The sequence below is a fragment of the Rhineura floridana genome, chromosome 2, assembly GCF_030035675.1.
Source record: "Rhineura floridana isolate rRhiFlo1 chromosome 2, rRhiFlo1.hap2, whole genome shotgun sequence".
NCBI classification, from domain to species: Eukaryota; Metazoa; Chordata; class Lepidosauria; order Squamata; family Rhineuridae; genus Rhineura; species Rhineura floridana.
The window spans coordinates 23406130-23433500 of NC_084481.1; the positions used below are offsets into that span (position 1 = coordinate 23406130).

The 27371-nt window shown below is 42.0% G+C and overlaps 1 protein-coding gene across 4 annotated transcripts in view; it reads left to right on the plus strand.

Moving 5' to 3' along the window:
* DNAH7 (dynein axonemal heavy chain 7) overlaps positions 1 to 27371 on the plus strand; it is a 214745-nt gene that overhangs the window by 34831 nt on the left and 152543 nt on the right. For all 4 annotated transcript variants that reach the window (XM_061608175.1, XM_061608178.1, XM_061608177.1 and 1 more), the window contains 10 exons: positions 355 to 538; positions 1950 to 2129; positions 3763 to 4038; positions 5472 to 5599; positions 7923 to 8001; positions 14377 to 14601; positions 17392 to 17538; positions 19234 to 19919; positions 20464 to 20650; positions 26540 to 26733. In XM_061608175.1, coding sequence (XP_061464159.1) covers positions 355 to 538; positions 1950 to 2129; positions 3763 to 4038; positions 5472 to 5599; positions 7923 to 8001; positions 14377 to 14601; positions 17392 to 17538; positions 19234 to 19919; positions 20464 to 20650; positions 26540 to 26733 — 2286 coding nt within the window. The remainder of the gene's footprint in view (positions 1 to 354; positions 539 to 1949; positions 2130 to 3762; positions 4039 to 5471; positions 5600 to 7922; positions 8002 to 14376; positions 14602 to 17391; positions 17539 to 19233; positions 19920 to 20463; positions 20651 to 26539; positions 26734 to 27371) is intronic.

The following is a 27371-nucleotide window of genomic DNA, read 5'->3' on the forward strand; positions in this document are numbered from 1 at the left end:
ATGGAGTGTTGTGTAGAATGTGCTTGAATGAGTGTATTAGGATCCTGCTGGCTAGTGCCTGTGCCATAACTGATGTCAAGCAACTCATATCTTTTTGGCACTTCATAGTTTATTGCATGGCTTTGCAAGGCAGGATGTTTGAACCCTCAGGACAGTATGAGAAACCTGGTGACGGAACATTACAGGATCTTGATAGGAAAGACAACTTCTCTGTGGCCTTTCTGCAACACCACAATTATGACTGAATTGAAAAAAAAGGCAATATTGACAGAAACAATTTGGTCACCCATACCAAATATAGTGTTAAAAGATATGTTCAGGTGAGTGGCTGAAAATAGTTTCTTTTCATTTCAGGTGGTTTCCAGAAGTGCAAAATATCTATTATCAAGGCAATAAACGAAAGCAAGTGCCCACAAATGCCAGCAGTGCTAAATTAGAGGCCTTCTTCAACTGTGCTGCTGCCTTAATGACCCAGCAACTTCAACGTTTAGCTTTAGTTTCAATGCAGGATTTTACAGATTTAATTGTGCCGCCTCCAGTAAGTTGGATTCATTGACTGGACTATGAACGTATCTATGTATACAGCACTTTTCTGTTTGCTTCTTATGAAGATATATATGAATTATAAAGGCAAGCTTTGTTCTAGGAAGATAGACACTATGTATATATTTTTAGGCCTATGGCTTATACAGTGTGCCATTTGTAAAAGATAAGGCATTAACATTTCTGACTCTCGACAAACACCATTGTAGCTCAAATCAATTGATATGTGACTAATGTTCACCTACTTCTTGCAAGTCTGGAAGATTCAAAGGAAAAGGGTTAATTTACCCATGCAAAGATTGTTAATGTAGTGATTGCAATAATCTTTGCAAATATGAAAGTAAGGAACAGCTGTCAATAGTAATGAACATAAGTTAGCTTGGGTTGCCTCTGATTGATCTGTTTTGTATGTAGCAGTATACCAGTATAAGACAGCCTTGTATACTCCTATAGTGATAATGCTGTAGATAGGGGCAGACACTGTGTCTCTTCATCTTCATGGAACAGGCAGCTTAGCTCTAGCGTCCGCCCAAATGTTTGCATTCAGTTGAAAACAGTAAGTGCCAATCACATCGCTGGGATTGGGATCCTTTGGTTAAACTGGTTGTTGGTGGAATTTTTGAGGAGGGCAAGCCAGAACAGAACTGTCGTTCTTGTAAAATACCATTATTATTTTCTGGGATCCAATAAATGAATGGATGCAGGGCAAGTTCCATATGCACAAGATCTTATTTCCTCATTGTGTTTTTAGGACTAGCATGTCTTGAATGAGGAGAGTTTCATAAAAACTTTGTGATGCCTCCCCCAAGAAAAGTACAGTGCATTCCCCTAAAGTTGCACTTTGGATCTTGCACATTATTTATTTAAAGAAATATGTATGAATGATTTATAGAATACTATCCAGATTCATGTTCTCATTAACATGCCACCACTCTCATAAATGTGTTTTATCAGATGTACCTTTTTGTGATGATTTATTAGGCATTTGTGGATGCAGTTAGAATGAAATTTGTGTGTGTGCACGTCTTAGGAAGTGTGATAGGGGAAAGAACCCAGAGTTGGTATATATCGTCAGGACTAAGCGCATAATTGAAGCAGCAGAGGCTGAACTGTAAGAGACAGGGCTATTATAGCAGAAATGCCTTACTGTCAAAAGCAGCAATGTTTTTTATTAATGCTGAAAACATTTCAGCAGTGTTGCTATGACCATCTCTTTTAAAGTCACTGCAAAACAAAAGAGCAGCCATGGTTTATGGCTGTTTGAACTTGGCATTTCTTGAGTAAATAGATAGGTGTCTGTAGAGCCCAAGAATGACACATCCTATATCCACATGTGCCATTATGCATTGACTCTGATAGCTTTCTCTTTCGTATGCTAGCTAATATATTTAGTTTTCTTTTGGCAGAAATCTTTTCGAGCCTATGAGCATCCAGGATTTATAATGAGGTTGATTCTTGAAAATGAGAGCGTTAAGTTTGAACCTACCTTTTCTGACTATGAAACCATATTTCTGAATATTTATTCAGTTATGGTGAAAGCTGTTAATCTGTTGCCAAGAGTGGAGACCAAGCTTTATTCAAAGTGGGTAAGAAATTCTCTAATAACATAAGCTTCTCTGTTAGTTTTTTTTTGCCAGCCTTGAGCAAAATACAGAACTGTATCTTCTGAACTGTAGATCTGAACTATAGTAAGCTTATTGACATCAGAGAGAACAATTCCCCATTAAACACACTTCCTGCTTAGCCCTCAGAGTCCCCTCCTGAGACTAGGTGAAGCCAGATCCTACTAGGGCGTGAGAAAGGAATCCCTCTCTACCATGACCTAGCAACAAAGAAGCAACACATACAGCAAATTCAAAACCTTTATTGATCAGCACTCAGAATGGAATAGTTTCTTAAAGGGAAAGATACCCATGGGCTTGCTGCCGAGTCATTTCAGGAGCTCTATTGTGCCTCGATAATGGTTTAATAGATGGCAGGGCCTTGGTCCTAGATTATTACTGTCTCAATATTGATACCTTTCCCTGCTAACTGTCCTCCCCCCAACTGCCTTTTCTCTCAACTGTCAAAAGGTCCAAATCAACCATCCTTCTCTCTCTTCTCTGATTGGTTGTCCTCAGAGATTCTCTTTCTCCTTTTGTGTCAAATACCCTCCTGCAGGAAAACGGGGGCTACAGTTGGAACATCTCAATCTCTTTCATAACTGTCTGTCATGAAGCTTCCAAAGATACAGGAGGTAGCCTGGAGCAAGTAGGTTAACAAGCTCCTTGGAGGAACAGCCAGCAGCATCTTGGTCCCTGTCTTTGGTCATGGGATAGGCCTTTCTCCTGGTCTGTAGGGAATAGGTTGTGGAGTGGATTCTGTACCTGTGGGAGATTAGTGTGTGTGTGGAGAGCAAAGGGAGACATAGAGAAAGAGCTGTAGGCAACATCTGGAGCAAATAGTCCCAGATGCGAGGAATGAGAAAGAAGAGGGAGTGTTGCCACCTGAAAGCTCAGCCAGTGCTCATGGATGGAATCAAAATAAATAGATCTGCTCGTACAAGGATTTCCACTTGCACAATGGAATGTCTCATTTCCTCTTCCTGTGCACCCTCGCACCCTCTTCAAATCTGTTCCGGAGTGTTGGGGGAATCCCCAGAATGGATTTAGATGAGTGGGAGGAAACGTTCCATTGCACAAGTGGAAATTCTTGTGCTGGCGCATCTGTTTAGTTGGATACCACTTCATGTCTCAGCCTCCTGCCCCCTCCAATGGAGGAAATGGGGAGACTCCAGTAACTGTGAGTACACTTTGCCCTTGGTAGTTATAGTGAGGCACTGGGTGTGTAGTGCCAGGTTATGGCCTGGTCTAAAGTTGCACTGTCAACATGAAGGGTCTGGTGTAAGTGTACTCCTTCCCTGTGCCTCCAATATCCAGTCCATAGCTCTGCCCCATTTCAGCTGTTCCACTAGCACGTATCTTTGCCAGGGGAACTCTCCATCACCAGAGTATTCCACCAGCATATCTGGGGTGTTCTGTTGGCACAGCCATCATGATGGTGGTCTGTCTGGCCTGCTGGCATAGCAGGGCTTCTGCCAGGTCCTATAGCTCTTTAGCTGGTAGATCGTCAGAAAAGGATTGCTCCTGTAATCTGATAATATATTGCTCTCTTAATTTACTATTAATAAAAATCAAATAAAATATGAAAAGTAAAAGAAACTGTGTATTGTTTTGAAAGCCTGAAAGCAAGACCAGATCCATGAACTTGAGACCTGTAATCCTTGATGAAATTTTGGAGGCGCATAAGCAGAAGGTTAGAGATGAGATTGCTAAAGAGAGTATAGCACCCATTGAGCACCTCAAACTCTACGATAAGTACCAGGATTTGATAAACAAACAAGCAGATCGGGACACTGATCAGTTTCTATCAGAAGAGCACACCTTTGAAGAAATAACAGGAGAAATTGCCAAGTACCAAAATCTCCGGGATGAAATTCAGTACAATTCTAGAAAGGTAATGTATGTATTCAACAGACCATGGGACATCATTTAATGTCCTCCAGAATGTCTAGAAAAAAATTGAGAGTAGTGCTACAGTTAATGCACAGTATTATGTTTTCACCAGCTATTGTGCTCATCATCCTTTGCAGTTATAGGTAATGATTAAGATAAGAGTGCATTCACACCTGCTTGTTTGACAGGATATATCAAACCAGGTAGTACTCTTTTTACCAGATCCTGTCACTTGCTCCTTTCCCTGTGGTTGGGATTCTACTGGAACATCAGGTGTGAACATGAGATGTGTTGGCTGGCAGGGCTGTGGTCTCCTATCGACTGCTTATTCAAGATGGCAAGCAGCAGCAGTAGCACATTCTGGGAAAGAATGGTATGGTACATATAGGGTAGGATTGTCTTTGCACCAAACAGAAGGCCATATGGACCTAAGAAGAGCCCTGCTGGTTCAGGTCAAAGGTCTATCTGTTACAGCATCCTGTTTTCCACAGTGGCCAACCACATGGTCTCGGGCAGGATATGAGCAGAACAGCACTGTCTCCCATTGCTTTCCAGAAAACTGGTATTAAGAGACGTGTTGCCTCTGATACCTGAGGTAGAACATCATTAGCAGTTGCCATTGATAGCTTTATTCTCCATAAATTTGTCTCATCTTTAAAAAACGCCATCACTACATCTTGGGGTGGCAAATTCCACAGTTTAAGTATGGTCCCAAGGTGTATGGTCTGAAGGCACATGAGGCCACCATCTTGCTGGTTTGGTTCTGGTTAGTACCTGGATGGAAGACCACTTGGGAACCATACGTATGCTTCCTTGATGAAAGAAAGAAAAGATATAGATGTAAGAAAATGAGTAAAACAAATACAATATGTGGTGTAAAGAAGTACTTCTTTTTGTCTGTCCTGAATCTCCCACTATTCAGTTTTATTTATTTATTGTATTTATATACTGCCCCATAGCCGAAGCTCTCTGGGTGGTTTACAGCTTTGTTGGATGATCCTGAGTTTCTAATATTATGAGAGGGAGAAAAAATCTCTGTACCCTTTTTTTATGCTTTTGGAGGTGTGGCTTTGACATCAAGAATTTCCCCTCTCACTCTCCTTTATTATGTTCCCGCTTTGTGCAGTTACACGTGACTTAGACCTCAGATTCAAATACATTATTTTGTATGATTTCCCACAACTTGCCATTCAGTAGATTATGATTTTCTTCAACTTTCCCCATTGATTTTCTTCAGCTTGGGAGTCAGTCACTTCCTCAGTAGCTCATAATTGCTACAATATTTCTTCAATAATAAGATAAAACAGTTTATTGCGAATGATCAGCAGGATTATTACAGCTTTTCAAAAAGTTTCTTTATGGATCTCTGTGTTATTTTTGGATAACTATTGATTCTCATGATTAATAAATTTCTCATCAAAACTTGTATTCCAGTGCATTCGTCTAGGAATGTTTGAGTTACACTGTGATGAACTGATTAGATCACTGACAAAGCGAGCTGATTCTATTTGTTCCAAAATCATTGCCAAAATGTTTAAAGATCATCAGGATTTAAATATGAGGTAAATGTAATATTTTTAAAAGTACAAATAATTGTGGCTCTGAACCAAGTCTACTAGTGGGTAACTAGTTTGAAACAACCAATGGCTGCAGTTGAGGGTGTGGATCCCTATTCACATGAAAAGATGCATCCACTGGGGAATGTTTCTCAGCCTGAGGGTCATATTTCCTTGCGTGGAACCTTCCAGGGGCTGCATGCTAGTAGTGGTTGTGGCCAGAAGACAAAGTGGGTGGATTAGTGGCTGTACTTTGTACAATTTTACTTTGTACAATTGGCTACACTGCAGCCATGCAAAAGGCAGTTTTTATATCAACCACCTCCTGGGCAAGCAAGAGGCATTCAAGGTCACATTCCAGTCAGGTAAAAGGTCTCAAACAGGGTGTCAAATAAGGCCAGTAAGGGATGTGGCCTGTGCAGGGTGTGTTGCTTAGTGAGGGTCCTGAAGGCCAAACAGAGAGGCCTAGAAGGCCACATGGTTCTGAACCTGAAGTCCCCTGTCATCTAGTTGATTCAGTGGGGCCTGTATGAGGTGTAACGTGGAGGGGAATGAGTCTACCTCTACATCAGCATTAGTTGCCCACTTAGAAGGTTGTTTGCATGTGCGGATCTCCCTTGCTAGATCAGACCATGCTCTGCTCTCACTTGTAATTATTGCCTGTACATCTTATGCCACTATGTACTTCACTCACAGTATATTTTTCTCTGAGCTTGGAAAAGTTACTTTTTTAAACTACAACTTCCATCACCCCCAGCCAGCATGCCCACTGGATTGGGCTGATGGGGGTTGTAGTTCAAAAACGTAACTTTTCCAAGCTCTGATTTTTCTGTCTTCTGCATATTTTCTTGATGTGTTTGGAAGAGCTCCTCACAGGATTGGGTCATGTTGGTCTGTTCCTAGTTAACTGGCAACCAGTTATGCTGGTTTCAGTGCATCTCCACCTCTGTATTGTGAATATAGGAACACATGATGTCAGTCAAGCTCTGCCCCTTTTGACTCAAAATCTGGGATTTTAGAGATAGGATGCATTTCCCTTTAAACCAGCTTCACACAGGTTTCAAAGCTGTTGGCTGGAGGTGGGAGGTGAGCAGCTTCCTCCGGGTGCTGAGGAACAAAGAAGTCTGGGGCTGGAGGCATTTTTGTGCTTTCCCCACCTCCCGCCAAGCAGGAAGAGGGCAGGGGGAGCTGTGGGGGCCACCTTGCCAACATACAGCAGGGAGTGTAGAGGTTTCTGTGTGAGTGTGGGGGGAATGACAATTCCTTTTACACGTGTACTCTCTTGGAGGCTCATAAGAACAAGAAAAGTCTGCTGGATCAGGCCAGTGGCCCATCTCATCCAGCGTCCTGTTTTCACAACTAGATGCCCACGGGAAGCCCACAAGCAGGACCTGAGTGCAAAAACACTCTCCCCTTCTGCGACTTCTGGCAACTAGTTTTCATAAGCATACCACCTCTGAGCTAGTAGCCATTGATGCAGTTATCCTCCATGGTGGCCTTTTGCTTTCCTCAGAATCTTCAAAACTATATCTCACTTCCTCAGCTGCCTCCTTTTTTCCTGTAAAACCTTTGGAGAAAAGAGAAGAGACCATCTAGTCTCAAGTAGGAACGGGCAAGAATTCCACCTACGTTGAGTTTTTAAACAGATTTTTGAAGAGTTTGCATGCTCACTGTGTGTGGAGTGAGCATGCTGTGAATGCAGTGGCTTTTCTGTAACACCATGTTTGCTCCAGAATGTGGCGTGAGTCCTACCTGCAGCTGCCACACCCTATCACTTTGGCTTTGGAACTCCCGCTGCTGTCATTGTGCTTCTCTAGGTTTCCCTGTTAATCTCTATAGTTACTAGAGATTAAAAGGGAAGGGAAGTTCAGAGAGCCTATCTAGGCTTCCCTGTTAATCTCTATAGAATTAACCCTACTTCAGCTTCACCACCAAGTCGAATTCGGTGAAGCTGATGTGAGCAGAAAACAAATTAAGATAGGTCGGGGTTGCATTCAAGTTCGTCGGAATGCAAGTGGACCAGCAAGCAGATTCCAATGCTAGGTGGGGGTAACCTGGAGTGGATTTTTGTGGGGAAACAATGAATTCAGTTCAGTTCTGGTACTCAGAACAAATCCTGGGCTCAGAATTCTTTTGTACTTGGCTGCGGGTAGTGGATCTCAGAGTTCTAGGAAAAAGCAACATAGATCCCGGCAAGCCTGAAGTCTGCCCTGAGCTGTGGGAAGCTCAAGGCACTGTGTCACTAGAATGTGGAAAGGACTGTGGTCTTAAGTTTGTTTCATGTATGTAGATATCTATCTGTCTATCTAATTTGCTTTTGCAATTTCAGGCTCTGTGATGAGTTTGAAAAAATAGCAGAGAAAGCCCTTTCAACTCCATCAAATACGCATGAACTAATGGAATTTAAGGTATACATTTCTTTTTAAATGGAAAAAAGTTTACATAAAAAAAGCAAAAGATCCTCTCAATTCTAAGAATCCTCATAACTATGCAAAAGTAATTCCAAGGACAAATGCTCCCCCATCCCTAACTGCACGTTGTCTTCGTTTGGCTGAACTGAAATAGGCCTAGATGCTTTGCTCCTGTATTAAAATACAGTTTTGCTCAGACAACAGGCAGAGGACCTTCCACATTCAACAGAGAACATTTAAGAGTTTTGAAAACGATTCAGCACTGACTGTACCCCTGTGGAAGAAAAATGTTTCATTGGATGAGGAGTGCCAGGGGAGATATTAATTCTATGTTATCCTCTGCTGTTCACCGCCCAGAGAGCTATTCGCTATGGGCAGTCTATAAATAAAATAAAATAAATAAATAAATAAATTGTTAGTGGCCGTTCTCTCTGGCAAACACAGTAGTTCTGTTGATCGTCTACAGCAGCTTAGAGCAGCTCAGAGCCGGGGTTGCTATTGAGAGCAACCGAAAACAACTCAGAAAGGAACATCATAGGAGTTAACCCACACTATAACTAAATCACTGTGGAACTAAGAAGAAAAAGACAAAAAGATATTTTAAGTTTATCATCTACTTTGACTGTTGAGCTGGTTCCACCCTGTTGGGTGAATACTGCTGATGAATGTTTGTGAGAGGCCTCTGTAGGCCATGCTTTGTTATCTATGTTTCAGCAGTCTTGAGTGGAGGAGGATGCTGATTGAATATAGCCCAACAGGAGAGCTGATATTGAATAACGTTGTGGTGTTGTGGCGGCTAGTGTTTAGCTGAGTTGCATCTGTGACACTCTGTGGGGTATCTGCACTTTCCTGCTTTGGCGGATGCTCATTGACTGTTGCAGATCTGGGCCCTGGGAGTGACGGACACCTATAGATTACAAGAACATCTATGAGGAGAGATACCATCTACAGGGGCCCGTTATATCTTAAACTAAATCTGGCAGAAGCTGGAAGAAGTAGAAGACTTTCCGGCAGTTTTAGAAGCCTACAAGAACATCTATGAGGAGAGATACCATCTATTGCATACGGACGTTGTCGCTGCTGCCGGGGGGTGTGCCACTGTCGGGGATTCTGTCGCCGCGGCCCGCGCCGCCGCCGTTGCCACTGTCGGCCGGCTTGCATGCGGGCGTTGTCACTGCTGCCGTGGGGCGTGCCGCTGCGGGGGACTCTGCGCTGCGGCCCGTGCCGCCATTGTCACCGCTTGCGCGCGGGGCGTTTTCGCCGCTGCTGGGACCGTGTTGCTGCCGGGGACTTTGTCGCTGCGGCTCGTGTTGCCGCCATCGCCGCCGCTGGTTGCGGGCGTTTTCATCATCGCCGAGGACCGTGCCGCTGCCCAGGATATTACCACTGCGGCTCCGCTGCCTTCGCCGCTTCTCTGCTCGTGTGTGGGCACTGTTGTCGCTGCTTGGGGCTGTGTTGCTGTCCTGGTGCCATCGCTGGTGGCTCGTTTTTGGCTGGGGGGCCCGAGACTGCCATTGTTGTTTGAAGAGGACTAATTAATTTTAACATTGTTTGTTCGGTGTGTGTGTGCGTTACTGTTGGGTGAATGATTGTATGATTGCTTGTCTGTGTGAGTTTGTGTATTTTTAACATGTGCCTGGGAGAAAAGATTCCATCCTTTGTGGGGGGGCTTTCGGGGGCCCCAATTAACGTAGTGACGGGTAATGGGAGGTATGGCGTTAGGAGGAGAACAGGCCAGGTAAGGGGAACTCGTCCCAGACAAATTGTGTCTGTGCCTTGTTCCGGTTCTCCTCATACCCACAGGTTTGTTGGTTGTCCTATCAGCCAGCTCTCGGATCTCCAAGTGCTGCTTTTGAATGCCAGGTCGGTACATAATAAAACCTCACTTGTCCATGATTTAATTCTGGAGGAGAGTGCCGACCTGGCATGTATAACTGAAACCTGGGTGGCTGATCAGGGAGGAGTTGCTCTTTCCCAGCTTTGTCCACCCGGGTATTTGGTTCAGCACTGTGGTAGATCTGAGGGCCGGGGAGGGGGGGTCGCTGTGGTCTATAGGAGTTCTTTTCCTCTCACCAAGCACCCTGTCCAGACGGCGACTGGTTTGGAATGTCTCCACCTTGTATTGGGCCAGGGAGACAGACTAGGAATACTGTTGGTGTACCGTCCACCTTGCTGCCCAACAGCTTCCTTAGCTGAGCTGACAGAGATAGTCTCGGAGGTGCTCTTAAGATCCCTAGACTTTTGGTACTGGGGGATTTCAACGTCCATGCCGAGGCTGTCTTATCTGGCGCAGCTCAGGACTTCATTGCCTCCATGACAACAATGGGGCTGTCTCAATTTTCTACTGGCCCAACGCATGTGTCGGGACATACTCTTGATTTGACCTTCGCCACTGGACATGGAGATGGTGATCTGGCGGTGGGGTGTTTTTCATCTACCCCATTGTCATGGACAGATCACTGCTTGCTGAGATTTAGACTTACAGCGGCTCTTTCCCTCTGCAAAGGTGGAGGATCTATTAAGTTGATCCGCTCCCGGAGCCGGATAGATCCCGCAGGTTTTCAGAGGGCTCTGGGAGATTTTCCGGCTGATAGGACTGGTGCTCCTGTCGAGGCCCTGGTCGCACTGTGGAATACGGAAATGACCCGGGCTATTGACACGATCGCTCCCGCGCGCCCCCTCCGCTGTAGAGCTCATACAGCTCCGTGGTATACCCCGGAGCTGAGAGCGATGAAACATGAGAGGAGGAGGCTGGAGTGCAGATGGAGGAAAACTCCCAGTGGATACAATCATGCCTTGGTAAGTGCCACCAATAAGTTGTATACAAAAGCGGTAAGGACAGCAAAGAAGCTTTATTTTGCTGCCTCTATTAGATCATCCCTATGCCGCCCAGCGGAGCTTTTTAAAGTTGTGCGTGGGCTCTTACACTCTGGCCCCCACGATACTACGGAAACATCGGAAGCCCGCTGCAACGAAATTGCTGGACACTTTCAAGATAAGATCGCATGTATCCGCGGGGATCTTGACTCCGACGTTGCGACAGATGAATCCATTGAAGTGTCCGGAGCACGCCTTGTCCTTCATTATTGGATGAGTTTCAGTTGGTGCCGCTCGAGGAAGTGGACAAGGTGCTTGGAATGGTTCGGGCAACCACGTCTGTTCTGGATCCTTGCCCATCTTGGCTAGTGAAAGCTAGCAGGGCTGGGACCACCGGTTGGGCCAAGGAAGTGGTTAATGCCTCCTTGAGGGAGGGAGTAGTCCCTGGTAGCCTCAAGGAGGCAGTAGTGAGACCTCTTTTAAAGAAACCCTCCTTGGACCCAGATAACTTGAACAACTATAGACCGGTGGCGAATGTCCCTTTTTTGGGCAAGGTTTTGGAACGGGTGGTTGCCGGCCAGCTCCAGACACTCTTGGATGAAACCTAGATCCGTTTCAATCCGGTTTTAGGCCCGGTTTTGGCACCGAAACAGCCTTGGTCGCCCTGTATGATGACCTTTGTCGAGAGAGGGACAGGGGGAGTGTGACTCTGTTGATTCTCCTTGATCTCTCAGCGGCATTTGATACCATCGACCATGGTATCCTTCTGGGGAGACTCGCGGAGTTGGGTGTCGGGGGCACTGCTTGGCAGTGGTTCCGCTCCTACTTCGCGGACCGTCACCAGAAGGTAGTGCTTGGGGAACATCACTCGACACCATGGACTCTCCATTGTGGAGTCCCTCAGGGGTCGGTCTTGTCGCCCATGCTTTTCAACATCTACATGCAGCCGCTGGGTGCGGTCATCAGGAGTTTTGGAGTGCGTTGCCATCAATATGCTGATGACACGCAGCTCTATTTCTCCTTTTCATCTTCTTCAGGTGAGTCTGTTGATGTGCTGAACCGTTGCCTGACCGCGATAATGGACTGGATGAGAGCTAATAAACTGAGACTCAATCCAGACAAGACCGAGACACTGCTGGTGAACGCCTTCCCTGCTCAGATGGTGGATGTTCACCCTGTTCTGGATGGGGTTACACTCCCCCTGAAAGAACAGGTATGTAGTCTGGGGGTTCTTTTCGATTCTTCCTTGTCTCTCGAGGCCCAAGTGGCCTCGGTGGCACGGAATGCATTTTACCATCTTCGTCTGGTAGCCCAACTACGCCCCTATCTGGACAGGGACGACCTCGCCTCCGTTGTTCATGCTCTGGTAACTTCAAGATTGGATTACTGTAATGCGCTCTACGTAGGGCTGCCCTTGAAGACAGTTCGGAAGCTTCAGCTGGTGCAGAATGCAGCTGCCAGACTATTGACGAGGACCAGTCGGTCTTCGCATATAACACCTATTCTGGCGCATCTGCACTGGCTCCCTATTTGCTTCTGGGCGAGATTCAAGGTGCTGGTTTTGACCTATAAAGCCTTACACGGCGTGGGACCTCAATACCTTGTGGAACGCCTCTCTCGCTATGAACCTACCCGTTCACTTCGTTCAGAATCTAAGGCCCTCCTCCGGGTACCAGCTCATCGGGAAGCCCGGAGGGTGGTTACTAGATCTAGGGCCTTTTCTGTGGTGGCCCCTGAGTTGTGGAACAGCCTCCCCGAAGAGGTACGCCTGGCGCCTACACTTCTATCTTTCTGGTGCCAGGTAAAGACCTTTTTATGCTCCCAGGCATTTTAATCTTTTAATTTTCTTAATCTTTCTACTTTTAACATGTATCCTTCTTAATTTGTGTTGTATTTCGTTTTTGTTGTGCTTTCTGTTGTTTGTTTGAACATGTTTTTGTGATTTTTTACTATGATACATTGTATTTTATCTTGTTTGTTCACCGCCCTGAGAGCTATTCTGCTAAGGGCGGTATATAAATTGAAATAATAATAATAATAATAAAAATAAAAAATAGTTCAACACACCAATTCACAAATGTATTTAATAGTTAAATGGATCTGTGTATAGGTATGCTTTTCAAAGCATGAGAAAGGCTTAAAAGAAATGGGGAGAGTTAGGATGGGGAAGAAATTGGGTTCAGTTTGCATTTTAATGTACACGTGCCTAATTTGCATTTCCTGAAACAACATGAGAACTGAAATGCAGCTGTCCTTTGAAATTCACACTTCTCCAATTTTTGTGATGCAGTTCTCTAACAAAAAAAAAGTGTATCTTGGCAACAGCGTGCATGAACGTGCACATATTCATGCAAAGATGTGTTATATTTGGGGAAATTGCTTGCAAAAATGTGCATATTAGGCAAAATGGCATACAAAAATGTGTGTGTTAGGAAAAATAAGCACCAATTCATTGGCAAATTTTCGTGAGGAATTTTAAAAGAAAACTTTGCAACTTTATACAGAAATGAGGAGAACTGAAGATTGGGAAAATGAGAAATTGAAATTGGTAGGTTCATTCATCCCTAGGGAGGGTAAACTCTGGATTTCTGACATGATGCCCATCAGAGGAGGGATCATTCCGTGCTTATGCCAAGGTAGTGTTCTCATCTGCCTTTTCCATCCTATTTTCATGGCAATGGATTTTATTTGGCCACTGTATCAGAAGAGAAAGCTCTCTCAGCTGATACAGCTGTAAGCATGAAGATAGCGGGCTTGGATCCTGAGATATGCAAGTGGAAGGAAGCTTATGGAATGGGACTTTCTTCCATCCTGTGACCCTCAAACACCTCTCCTGGGAAGGGGGACCATCTTGCACAGTCTGGAATGGGGCAGGGGAGGTGGAAATGAACAAAACTCTAGCATGAGTAGGATTCTGCTGCCTAAATTTGGGCAGTTTCTCTTTCCTACTAGAGCTTCCCTGCACCCCATCCATGCTGTACAGAAGGGTCCTCTGACCTCCAGGAGAGGCTTGGGGGCCGTAAAGGGGACAAGGGGACAGAAAATTCTCCTTCAAGAGCTTCCCTCCATTTGCAGAACTTAGGATCCAAGCCATTGTCTCTGCCCATCTCTCCTTACACATGGATGCTATCGTGCACCCTGGGAAGAAAGAGGAAGGCAAAGATGTACCTACATTTCTGTTGCACGAGGATCAGAAGTTCAGTCCCTGTTGTTAGCTGTGACTGGAACTAGTCTTAGAAAGAACAAATGCTGCCTCTGGATGGAATACACACATGATAGTACATACATTAATAGATAGGATATTATAGCCTAAGTATGTTTACATGAACTTGTACAATTCTTATAGAGCATGCTTTGATGATTCTATCCAAAACTCATTTCAGCAGTGTAAGCAAACCTAACTCTGTCTTGGATTGCAGCTCAATTTTCTATTATTATTATTTTTAATACTAATCATTCTTTGAAATGCAATACATGTTTTTTTTTCAGGTTAAAAGAACACAAAAATGTATTGCCACCAATAGCACGTGTCGGTTGTTGTTTCTTCCCAACTAGGCTTATATCGAGAAAGTGGAAACTGTTGATATGCTCGAGATGGAACAGAAATTAATTGAATCCAAAAATTGCCTTGCCTTCCTGATAGAGTGTACAAACTTTTCACCAGTAGATATTCGACTGAACAATAGCGTCTTTCAGTGGTATGGACGAATGGGGGAGATTTTTGAAGAACACAGAAAGATCATTAAAGAGAAAACAGAACAATTTCAAGAAGGACTTAAAGTCAGTATTCTTTACTTTTTTAAAAAATTGTACTTTTAACCGTACTGTTATGTGTCACTGACCAAATCAAAATACCTGCCATAAAATGTTATTGCCCCGATCTGGCATGATGCAAATGGGGATGTTATATAATTACAGCTGGATGGGGGGGCTTAATATGTTAGAACTCAGAAGGGCTATAGCTCAGTGGTAGAGCATCTGCTTTTCATGCAGAAGTACCCAGGGTCAATCCCCAGTGTCTTCAGGTAGGGCTGAGAATGTCCCCAGTCTGAAACCCTGGATACCTGCTGCCACTCAGTGTAGACAATATTGAGCTAGATGGCCCACTGAGATAGATGGTATAAGTCACCTTCCTCCGTTCCTTTTTGGGGAAGGGCCATGGCTTAGTAGCAGAGCTTCTGCTTTGCATGCAGAAGGCCCCAGGTTCAATCCCTGGTATGTCCATGCAGAGCTGGTAGAGACCCCCATCTGAAACCTTGAGGAGCCACTGCCAGTCAGCATTGACAGCGCTGAGCTAGATGGACCAACGCTCTGACTCAGTAAGAGGCACCTTCCTATTTTCCTAGCTATACACAGCGTCCTGTCCTAACTTTTAAAAAATTTAGTCCTAAAGGTGGTCTGCATAATCAGTGCCATGGAGAAGAGTTAAATTAATTAAAATTAATTGCTTTACATGCCCCATTCTTGAAAACATCCATGAATTCTTGATCAAGCAAATGAATAAGTTTAGCAATGACATCGGAAGTGTGCATTCAACCATTTCTTAGTTACCCACCTCCACTGTTTTTTTTTAAAGATTTCTGTAGTGTTATCATTTTAAAGAACATTTCACAGTAGGAACACAAAATACAGATCCTGCCCCAAGGATCTTACAGCTCAAAGTCTGACAATGGAAAAAGAATAAGGGGAGGGGAGATTAGGAGAGAGCAAGGGTAACAAAGGATGAATGTGAGCATGACGACTGCTGACATTCTAGAACCAGAGACTGCAGCAATATTCTTGCAATATTTGGATAATGAAACTGTGACATTTTTACTAGTGCAGCGGTCTATACATAACAATCTGAGCATATATTTATTAATGTAAGCTAGTGAAACAAGGCTCAAGATTGGTCTAGAAATGAGTTTGAAGATTGTCAATTGGCTTTGTTCAGTCCAAAGGACAATAGAATAAAAGGACAGGAATCATTAGAATAGCAAAGCTATACATTTTAGATAATGAGGATTTGTGGTATATATCTCCAGTTGGACAACTATGTTTTCAGTGCTCTTACAAAGCCACAGACCTGTTCCATCATGTAAATAGCACTAGTGTTGCTAACAGTATTAGCTTCAGCTGTCACCTCTATGGCAAAATCTTAGTCATCATATCTAATGGGGCAGGGCTGTATGGATTTGCTCCCTATCAGGTGAAAGTCCCATTCACATACCAAAAAGGTGTCTAAGATTGCAGTGAAATCATCCCACCACCTCAGAGTTGAAAAGCCCATTGAGTCCTTTGTAGTGGACTAGATGAATTTCTGCCTTGTAATCCTCTCTCTCTCCTCTTCTGTTGCATGTCACTGTTGTGCCAGGTTAGTGGAAGGATGGCTCCCCCTAGAGCAGTGATGACAGTGGATGCTATTATGTTTATTTATTTAATATTGGATTTCTTCCCCACCTTTCCCCATAAGGTTCAAGGGTGGGTTTCAACAATATAAAAATACAGCATTAAAATCAGTGCTGCTACCTCCCAAACTTCCAAGGGCAGCAGAACTACCAAGAAGGCCCTCTGGATCTAATGTACTACTCATCAGTACTGGGGGGCGGGGCAGGGGTGTTGGGCTGGCACAATGTCAGCACCACCTCATCCTATGGGTTCTGTTGGCTAAAGTCAGAAGTAGCACCACTAAAGAGCCAGTGTGGTGTAGCAGTTAGCGCAGCCTTTCCCAACCGGTGTGCCTCCAGATGTTGTTGGACCACAACTCCCATCAGCCTCAGCCAGCATTGGCAATGGCTGAGGCTGATGGGAGTTGTGGTCCAACAACATCTGGAGGCACACCAGTTGGGAAAGGCTGAGTTAGAGTGTTGGACTGGGACCTGAGAGATCAGGGTTCAAATCTCTGCTCGGCCATGAAGCTGATTGGGCAGTCTTGGGCCAGTCACTGTTTCTCAGCATAACCTACCTCACAGGGTTGTTGTGAGGATAAAATGGAGAGGGAGGAGAACCGTGTTTGTATGCTACCTTGAGCTTCTTGGAGGATGTAAATAAATAAATAAATAAATTTAAATTAAATACAATTTAATAGTTGTAAACTTGAAAGCATCATAATTTAAGTTCATGTACTGGTAGTATTTTACCCTGAAGTTGAATAAGCCCTATCAGTAAAGCTGTCGGGAGTATCAGTTCATAAAGGAAGAACCAAATGGCACTAGGATGGTAGCGATGCCTTCAGGCATAGATTGCCACAACATCGATGGATTTCTACTTCTTGGTGAAAACTTAATTTGTTATCTCTAGCTTTCTGAGGTTATGATTAAACTGTTTTTGAGTCTTGAGTCTGTCTTGTATTATTGTACTGTCCTTCTGTGGTGTTATTATTGATATCTTACTGTTCATACTTTAATTGTGTTCTGTGATTTTTCATCATAGGCTTTTATTTATTCTTATGCAAACTGCTTTGAGGTCACCTGGTGATGAAAAACAGAATATAAACACATATCAGTGAACATCTGCCATCATGTTCTAATACTGTATTATGTGTGTGCATGTGTGTGTGTCTGTATCTACATACCTGTTACTTTTTGTTAGATGCGCTGTGAGAGATTTGTTGAGGAGCTGGAGAGTTATGCTAAGCAAGTTGAAGAATTTTATTCTTATGGGGACATTCAGGAAGTCAATAGGTATCTGAAAAAAGCCCAGGCACTGAATACAAAGCTAGATGCAGCTGCTGATAAGGTAAGGTTTCAAGGTTTCTTCTTCATAGCAAATTGCATCCTTTAGCTCAATGATGGAACATATACTTGGCATACAAGAGATCCCCAGGTTCAACTCTGGCAATTTCTGCTTGAAGGGTCTCAGCTAGCAGGTTCAGTTAATTCGGACAGTCTCCACTTAAAAGGTTCTCAGGTAGCAGATGCTGGGAATGACCCCTACCTCAGACTTCGGAGAGTCACTGTCACTCAGAGTAGACAGTACTTGACCTGATAGACTAGTGCTCTGACCCAGGTTCTCTTATATTCATATTAGCTTACTGTTTACATTTTAATTTTAGACAGTTAGGAACTGACACTTGTTCGTTCATGATTTTACTTTGAGTGGTAAAGGAATAGCCAGAATGGGAGAAAATAATAATTCAAAACTTTTCCACTTGAGATTAAGGTTGTGCATTCATTCCAACTTAAAATGTTTTTGTTGATTAATCATCTGACTTTTAATTTATTAAATGTAAATAAATGTTTATATTATCAATACCTCAATAAAGATATCTTAATGAGGATACTGAGGAATGTTTGATACAGTTAACTAAACAAAAGCTCTGAATCATCTTTAATGTTTCGTTCAATGTTTCATTCTTTATTTCAGCAATACACCATAGCTAAAAACAGCTGTAAAAAATCTCAGTGTGCCTTTTAGTTTCAATCTCCTAGTGATAAATCAAGCTAAAGCTTTAGCTGATTAATCTCCTCCATCAACTAAAACTTGCACACCCAGCTAAGATACATGAGCAACTACTTATATAATCTTAAAGCGTACTCATTTCATTATTTCCTTGCAGACTGGTTTGCCGAAAGGCACTGAGGTCAATTCAGACAACTAAAATGAGGACCTCAGGGTGTAGTGTTCTAATGGGCATTACAACTGGACTTGTAGCATTGCAGTTATGTGAATGCTCTGTCAAATGCCCGAGTTGCTGTTCACGTTGTAGTATTCTTTTATGTGTTGTTGTTGTCGTCGTCATCATCGTTGTCATCGTCATCATTTATTACCTGCCTTTCACCTGAATGTCCCAGGGCAGGTTACAAAAATTTAAAAACAGACATTAAAAACAATTTAAAACAATCTAAAATCCCCACCTAGTATGTGATGAAGTCATCTTTTATCATATGGTCAACTTTAGTATTGAATTACTTTCCATGAAGTCCTTGAGGATTACATTTTGGTTGTGTGAACTGGTCCTGGGTGGGAGTTTTGTTTTTATCATGACCTAGTCCTAGTCCTTATTTCTTCTTCTAACCTTATCCAGTCCCATCACAAAATCTTTACATCCGAGCCACTCACATATACCAAGGTGATTTGAGTAGTGCACCTGTCAAGCTGCTCACTCAGAAGAAAGTATTAATCAACCTTGTTGAGTAAGAGTGAATGACTCACTGCAAGGCTGGTATGTTGGTTTTTATAATGCAGGGTGTTTTAAATAGGGTGAAGCAGCCCCCAGGGACCATTGTGACAGCCAAATAATTGGATAGAGCATTGTATAGATTTTTAAACCATGGGTGCCATTCAGTGCTAGTCCTATTCAGAGTTGACACATTGAAGTTCAGGAGCATGACTAATTTAGGCTCATTAAGTCTACTCTAAGTAGGATTTGGTGCAGATATAATTTAATGTGAGACCTGTGTTAACTTTTTTTAAAAAAACTGCCTTCTCTAGATTGATCAGTTTAATGCAGAGGAGGAGGCCTATGGATGGTTGGCATCTCAGTATCCTCAACGTAAAAAAATCCAAGATACCCTAAATCCATATCTTCGACTTTATGATATGACAGTAGAGTTTAACACCAAATACAGAAACTGGATGGATGGAATATTCACCAAGGTGAATCCAGATCAAGTTGAGATGGATACAGGGAACTACTGGCGGGCACTATACAAATTAGAAAAAACCTTCCATGATTCTCCAAATGCATTATTTCTAACGACAAGGGTCAGGACAAAAGTCGAGGAATTTAAGGAACACATTCCATTGATCCAAGTGATTTGCAACCCTGGCTTGCAAGACCGACATTGGGAAGCCATGTCAGAAATAGTTGGGTACCCTCTGAAGCCCTCTGAAGATTCAACTGTCTCTTCATATATTGATATGCACCTTGAGCAATTCCTGGAAAAATTTGAAGGCATCAGTGAAACAGCCAGCAAAGAACATTCACTTGAGAAGGCCATGGTGAAAATGATGTCAGAATGGGATGCTATGGAATTTGTTCTTCTTGCTTATAGAGAAACAGGGACTCACATTTTATCATCTGTGGATGATATTCAGATGTTGCTGGATGACCACATTGTCAAAACCCAGACCATGAGAGGATCTCCTTTCATTAAACCTTATGAAAAAAGGATGAGGTAAAGTATTTCTTATGGGACAGTATCCATAAAGTAGTTCACAAATGACCTTGTTTAATTTGTGATGTTGATAATTCAAAACTATTCATGTGATAGTGGCAAACCTGTGGAAAAAAGCCAACTACTGATTTCATATAATGTAAGTGTGAAAGTAAGGTGATTTATAAGTATAAGAAGGATAAGCTGGAGGAGAAAGCTTTATCTTATATTATCTTTTATTATATCTTTTATTAATGTTCATCATTAATAACTGGAGACTTCATAATACAGAAGTTGCATTTTATTGCACGATTTCTGGATGGGGTGGGGAATGGAGCAGGACCAATTATGTTGTTGGATACGCACATGCTCTGGAACTGCTTTTCCTGGTAAGAACATGAGAAAGGGCTACATCAGAGCTAATGTTTCTCCTTATTTCCAGCCCTCCAATCATAGAGGTACATGAACATTGTAGACTTACTACATGCCTGGCTGGGAATTCTTTACAGGAGAAATGCTGCTTCTGTAAACAAGAATCTAACATTCAGTGTGTTCTGTTTTGTAGGGAATGGGAATCAAAGCTTTTGTTGGTACAGGAAATCTTGGACGAATGGCTCAAAGTTCAGGCTACCTGGCTATATTTGGAACCAATTTTTAGTTCTCCTGACATTATGGCTCAGATGCCTGAAGAAGGCAGGCGATTCACCACTGTAGACAAAACGTGGAAGGATATCATGAAATGTGCCATTCAGGTAGTAATTGTTCTTTTCTTAAATTATACGTAACATGATTGATGATCTAGCTATCTATTATTTATTTATTAAAATATTTGTGTACCGCTGTTTTGTTGAAAACATCAAAGCAGTTTATAACACGTTAGAAAAAAACAACAACCACAGAATAAAAACATTAAAAATACAATAAAAACAAAAGTCAACTGTTGTGAAAAAAAATCTTAATTGCCTTCATAAGCCTGGTGGAACAGAAAGGTTTTCAGTAGGCATTTGAAAATTAAAACAGAAGGCGCCTGCTGAATCTCTCGGCAGAGCATTCCAGAGAACTGGGATGATGACACTGAAGACTTGATTTCATGACGATGTTAAATGAGCCTCACCAACTCGGGATGATCAGAGCCATTCCTCAGTGATTGAGCTGGGATATATATATACCAGAAAAGAATTATTGTTGACAAAAAGGGAAATGCATAAAGGCCTACTAAAAATTAATTCATGAGTAAAGTATGTACTAAACTAAATTACAGGTATTGCAAACTATCCTCTTGAAGAATAATTGTTTTAGGCTGTTTAATGGAGAAAAATGGATAGACTATTAGGAAGAATGCATGCAATTGTAGGGGAGTAAGACATCTTAATTGTGAAAGAAAACTTGATCCTACGCATACAATCTGAAGGAAGTTGCATTAATTTCAAAGGGGGATACTTTCAAGTACATGTGTTTAGGATTGCAATGTTATAGCTGATCCTAAATATGCTTATTCAGAAGTAAGTTCCATTGACTTCAGTAGGACTTGGGCTGCAATCCTAGAATATTCACCTGGGAAGCACAGTGAAATCAGCTGTACTTACTTCTGAATGAACATGCATAGGATCAAGTTATTAGGTTGTAATCCTGTGCACGCTTAGGTAGAACAAGACATTATGAGAGTTTATTGAGCTGCCCCTGCTTCATGTCTCTTTCACCCCCTCTTCCTGGTATTGCCTAGTTAGGGGTCCCCAAACAGTGGCCCACAGCCACCAGTGGCCCACGAGCTTCATTCAGGTGGCCTGCGGCTTGTCTGTGGATTTGTGGTTGAATATGGGAGACGGCTTATCCATTCCATTAAATATTCATACTGATTTTTAATTGTCTTTTTATTGTTTCTTTTATTTCTTCTATTATTCTATGACCATTTGAATACTGTGGAATTCTGTGGAATTCAAATTGTAATACAATAAAATACAATATATAAGAAATAAACAAGAAAAAGATTATTAAAAACCATGCAGCATCTAGCACAGCGAATTACAATTGCTGCAACAATTAGGAAGTCATTAAGTGGCCTAACAAGTTCCTCAACAATTTGCAAGTGGTCCACGAGAGAGAAAAAGAATCTCTGGTCTAGTTTAACGCAGTGGGTAATATAACTTCATTCCCACTGCCAGCAGTCAATGATACGAGGTGGGATGGAGCATAGGCATTGCAGAGTCACATAATATATTATGTTAAATTAGATGTTGTGAGGAACAGAGCAAAGCAAACAAAGTAGCCCAGTGATTCTTACAATGTCTGTTGTGCCCTTTCTTGAGACTAAGCCCCAACAAAATCAATGGGACATACATGGAATTGAACCCTTAGGTTGCAGTCCTGTGCACACTTAATTGGCACAAGCCCAGTGAACCTATTTCTGAACAAGCATGCACAGGCTTGGATTGCATGTCCTAAAAGCTTGGTAATCAAAGTGTCACCTGTACCATTGTAAAGGAAATTTAGACTGTTATCAATGAAGGTTTGAGTGCAAGTCTTGGTACCCCTGCCTTAATATCTTTACTGCGAGACATTGTCATGGTGGTCTGTAAATGAATGCATGTATACATATATATACTCTGTTCCCTCTATGTTAATTTAATTTACATTGGTTGCAATGTAATTATAAAAACTCAATAAAAATATTTGACTGCTAAAAATAAAATAAAAGCTTGGTTGTTCTGCTGAGCATTTTGCTAGCCCACTGTGCCATTCAATATTTAACAAGGGTGGAGTGTTTTTTAATGGGCTACCATGATTTTCATGTGAATAAACTGTCATGATTCTTTCTCCAGAAGATGGCAGTGTATGTCTGTAAATAGCAACTAGATTTTATAGGAGGAACATATACTCTCTATCAGTGTAAACTAATTTAAACCTGTGAGTTGATTTTCTGACTTCCTGTGTTTTACAATGCCTGCAAGAAATTGTAAAACCATTTTTAATTGCCCTGTGTTTTAACCCAAGATTTGAATATTTTTTATTTATGTGACTCAGAGCAATGAGAATGAAATTGCTCTTTCATTTCGTTCCTGTTGTAAACTGCTTTGATGTTTTCAGCGAAATGGAATAAATGTGTGATCTTTTTCTGCATGGGAAGAGGAATGGAAGACCTTGTTAAAACATCTTAAGACAAGAATCTGTGGTAGATTGGAAGATGATGCAGTAACAGGCTGCTGATTCTTTTTCCACATCCTTAGCCACAGTTTAGCTTTATTTTTTCATAAAGCTTATTTTTCTTCATGTCATCTGCAAATGGCATCAGTGCTCTGAAAAATCATAATCCATGGCAGCCTCGTATATTCTTCTACTTCCATCAGAGTTGTACCTGTGAAATATAGGGAAAGAGAACAGTAGCCAAAATGTGGGAGAAACTTTGTGGCTCTAGAGGAAATCTTGAAAATGTGCAACGGTGTTAAATGTAACCACTGAAATGTCATATAGCTGCCGCTTGGGGGTGCTCATGTGGCATTATTCAGAACAGATGCTTTTCCTTTGGGCTAAGGGCAGGGAAAGCAATCTGGAGTGCAAGAGAGGGAGGAATATACAAAGTTCAATTTGCCAAAGGAAAGTAGTTCCTTAGAACAGCACAGGAGTTTAGGCCACAGGATCCACATCAAATAGAAAGGGACAGTGGTTAGAAGCAACAAGCAAGCAAGCATGTATGCAAATTGAACAGAGAGACTCATGTGAGCAGTTTTAAATGGGAAGATGAACCACAAGGGGATGAAACAGGAACTGAAGATGTCTGTGGATGTGGAAGAGGGGTGGAGGCTATAATCCTGTACCTACTTGTCTGGAAGCAGGGGTGTGAAGAGGTACTCAGAAGACTTGGGACACAAGCCTATGACAGACATTTTCCTCTGTGCAAATGAAGATGGTGTGTAGTGTGTTTGGGGGTCTCATTGGCATTGTGCGTTGCAGCACACCCAGCCACCCTGTACTCAAAGTAAAACAAAACAATTATGTTTTTCTTTTTTTAAAAAGGGGGAAGGAGATCCAGGCCCCAGTGCAAAAGGCAGAGATTCCTAGGCTGCCCCTGCTCTCATCCCTGGGAGTGAGCCCCATTGAACTCCATGGGACTTACTTTTGTGTAGACATATATAGGATTGCATTGTTAGGGATACAACAGCTAAGAACTGGAGGAGCTGGGGTGGGAGAGACTTTTGCTAGTTACACTTTGTCATGCGACACGATTGCATCAGGTGCATGTTCTACTTGTGATGTTTGTTTTGCTTGACAATCTAGTATTATCCTGTTTGTCCCCAGGTGACTTTTAACCTCTAATTGTGATTACTGAGATGATGTATTTGAAATGCTTTGGACAATATGAAGCAGTATATAAATAACAAGAATAAGAATTGTTACTCTTTCGATGTAAAATAATAAGCTATGTCTAGTTTAGAAGGCTGATTAGTTTATGGTATTTGGTGCATTTGTGTCCTGCCTTTTCTTCAAGGAATGCTGAGCTATTTTCAGTGAAAACTCTACATTTACTTACCAGGGAGTAAGATCCATTCAACTCAATGGGACTTTCCTTTAGGTGGACATGCATAGGATTGTATTGTTAGTGTAACAACTTTGTAGTTTAGGCTGAAAGATGATGATTTGGCAAGCCTATTTAGTGAGATTTATGGGGCAGGCTGGTACACATGGCCACTCATTTGGTCAATTGTGGTGACCTGGTAAGGAAGCTCTAGAAAAATTAGAATGTTTCCTATTTTCAGGCCACAAATGGATATGTGTGATCGGACAGGCTTGTAAAAAATTGTGTTGGCTAGTATTTTGTGGAGTTTTTTTTCAGGATTGTGCATGGGGATTGGAATATGGGTTTCCTATTTGCAAATCAAACATTACACTACTCTATTTCTGTGTGTAACTCTTTTTATTCTAGTATGTAACTCATAATTTACAGAGCTGTAACATATTTTTATCCTGATAACTCTTAGGGGAACAGATGACTCCAACAATTTCCTGCCCTGAGTATCAAAATGAAAATATATACAAGTTTTGCCATACTACAACATATATGCATCTTTATATGCCAGTATAGGCCTACATATGGACCTCCATTGAATATATATTGACTTCCATAAAGAACAATGTAGTATGGGAGTCAGATAGAACTGAAACAAAATTCTGAACATTTCAAAGTCTGCCAAGATTTCAAATTTTGAAAATTTGATGGCAATATTTGACCTCAAATTTCAATATCTGATTTCTAAAAGAAAGTTCAAAAGCATCTGACATATGACATATGAGCAGCCAGTATCTTAACAGCTGACTAGCTCTGGCATGCAATAACATTTGAAATGGGCATGCAACCTTTAATAAATGAATCGATTAGATCAATCAATTAAAAACTTCATAATTTAATAAATTAGGCAGCTAACTTTTGAACTTGGTTACGTGAATTGACGTCGTTAGTATGACATTTGTTAAATTCTGTTGGAAATAATTGAATAGATACTGTCAAATAATAATTGCTGGTGAAGGCCAGCTGTTGATACAAAATGAGTTTTAATAAATTGATTAATTGATAATTAAATCTGCATATAACTAAAAGTAATAGCTTTGAGCTGGTTATATATATGTGTCACAGCAGATGCTATCCTAGAAAAGCCATTCTCTCCGGTGTAAAAATGAAGGGCCGATACTTAATCTAAGATAGTGCCTCTCACCTGCTGTTTGTTTAGATACATTAAAATAATTCACATTTTTTTCAAAAATTGAGCTGCCTAATTTATTAAATTATAAAGTTTTTAATTGATTGATCTAATTGATTCATGCTGCATGCCTATTTCAAATGTTACTGCATGCCAGAGCTACTCAGTTGTTAAGATACTGGCTGCTTATATGTCAGATGTTCTCAAATGTTGGTTGTATGCATGTCAGCTCTCAGATACAGTAGAGCAGCCTTTCCCAACCGGTGTGCCTCCAGATATTGTTGGACCACAACGGATGGGGGTTGTGGTCCAACAACATCTGGAGGCACACCGGTTGGGAAAGGCTGCAGTAGAGTGTAGAACTCCACATCAAGACCTTTGGGTGTCAAATGATGCGGAATACAAAATATTTGGGAAGGACCATAGCTCAGTGGTAGAGCATCTGCCCTGCCCGAAAAAGGTCCCAAGTTCACTCCCAAGCATCTCCAGGTAGGACTGGGAGAGACTCCTGCCTGAAACCCTGGAGAACCACTGCCAGTTCACATAGATGGACCAATGGTCTGACTTGGGATGAAGCAGCTTTCTATGTTCCTATGGAGAACGTTCGCTGAATATTTACACCATTTTTTCATGATTTATGTATTCATTGACAACATTTATATCACACCTTACCAGTTCAAGACTAAACCAGTCAAGGTGGCAAACAAATACAAGATGTAAAAACAGTCACACAAATCAGTTAAAAAGCTAACAACAACAAAATCAACAAAACCGCAAAAATGGAAGAGTAGAATGGGCAAAATCAATCAAAGGCTGATGGGAGCTGGAGTCCAACAATATCTGGAGGGTCACAGGTTCCCCAACCCTGCTTTAGAACAACAAAGGACTTAACGAAACAACCAGCTTTGTTGAGATGATGATGATGATGGTTATTATTTTCTTCTTCTTCAGGACAAACATGTTCTTACAGTAGTGATGATAGAGAAAATGCTGGAAAAACTGAAGAAGTGTAACGAGTTACTAGAATTAATTCTTAAGGGACTGAATGAGTATTTAGAAAAGAAGCGTCTCTTCTTCCCCAGATTCTTCTTCTTATCCAACGATGAACTGCTTGAGATTCTCTCAGAGACCAAAGATCCTACACGGTAATGTATTAGTTGATGCACATCTGTGGCAGTCATTTACCTTATGATGTTTTCTCTGAAGGACTGCACAACTTGGGGGGGCAGACGACTCATTCTTAGCCTTATCAGACATTATATAAAAACTCTCGATGCATTGACAGTGTTACCATCCACGCTCTGTTGAACAGGCACATAGCCGTGACTTTATCTTTGACTTCTCTCTCTTCTGTGATCCCCATACTCATTCCGTAGCCAAGTTGTGACATTTGCCCCTTCTCCAGGTCACACCCCTTACCAGCCCTGTTCTACACTATCTCCGAATGTTTCTGTCTGGCTAGAATGAGTCCTTGAATTGTGATAATAACTCTTGCCTAGGTGTATAGAGGTCCATGTGTGTAGAAAACTTTTTTGTAGCTGGAATGTAGCCTACTATGCAAAAGGAAAATCACATCCATTGTTCTACTCACTTTTGCTGCTGGTCATGCCCACTACTGGCATGTGGTTCCTGGAAGGTTGCCCATGAGGAATTTGGTCCTAGAGCTGAAAAAGGTTCCTTACCCCTGCTATAGGAGATGGACAGTGCGAGCAGAATCTTGATCCCTGACCGTACTTCCAGAATGAATGCCTGCACAAGGCTGATGGATGAAGCATTCAGGCCC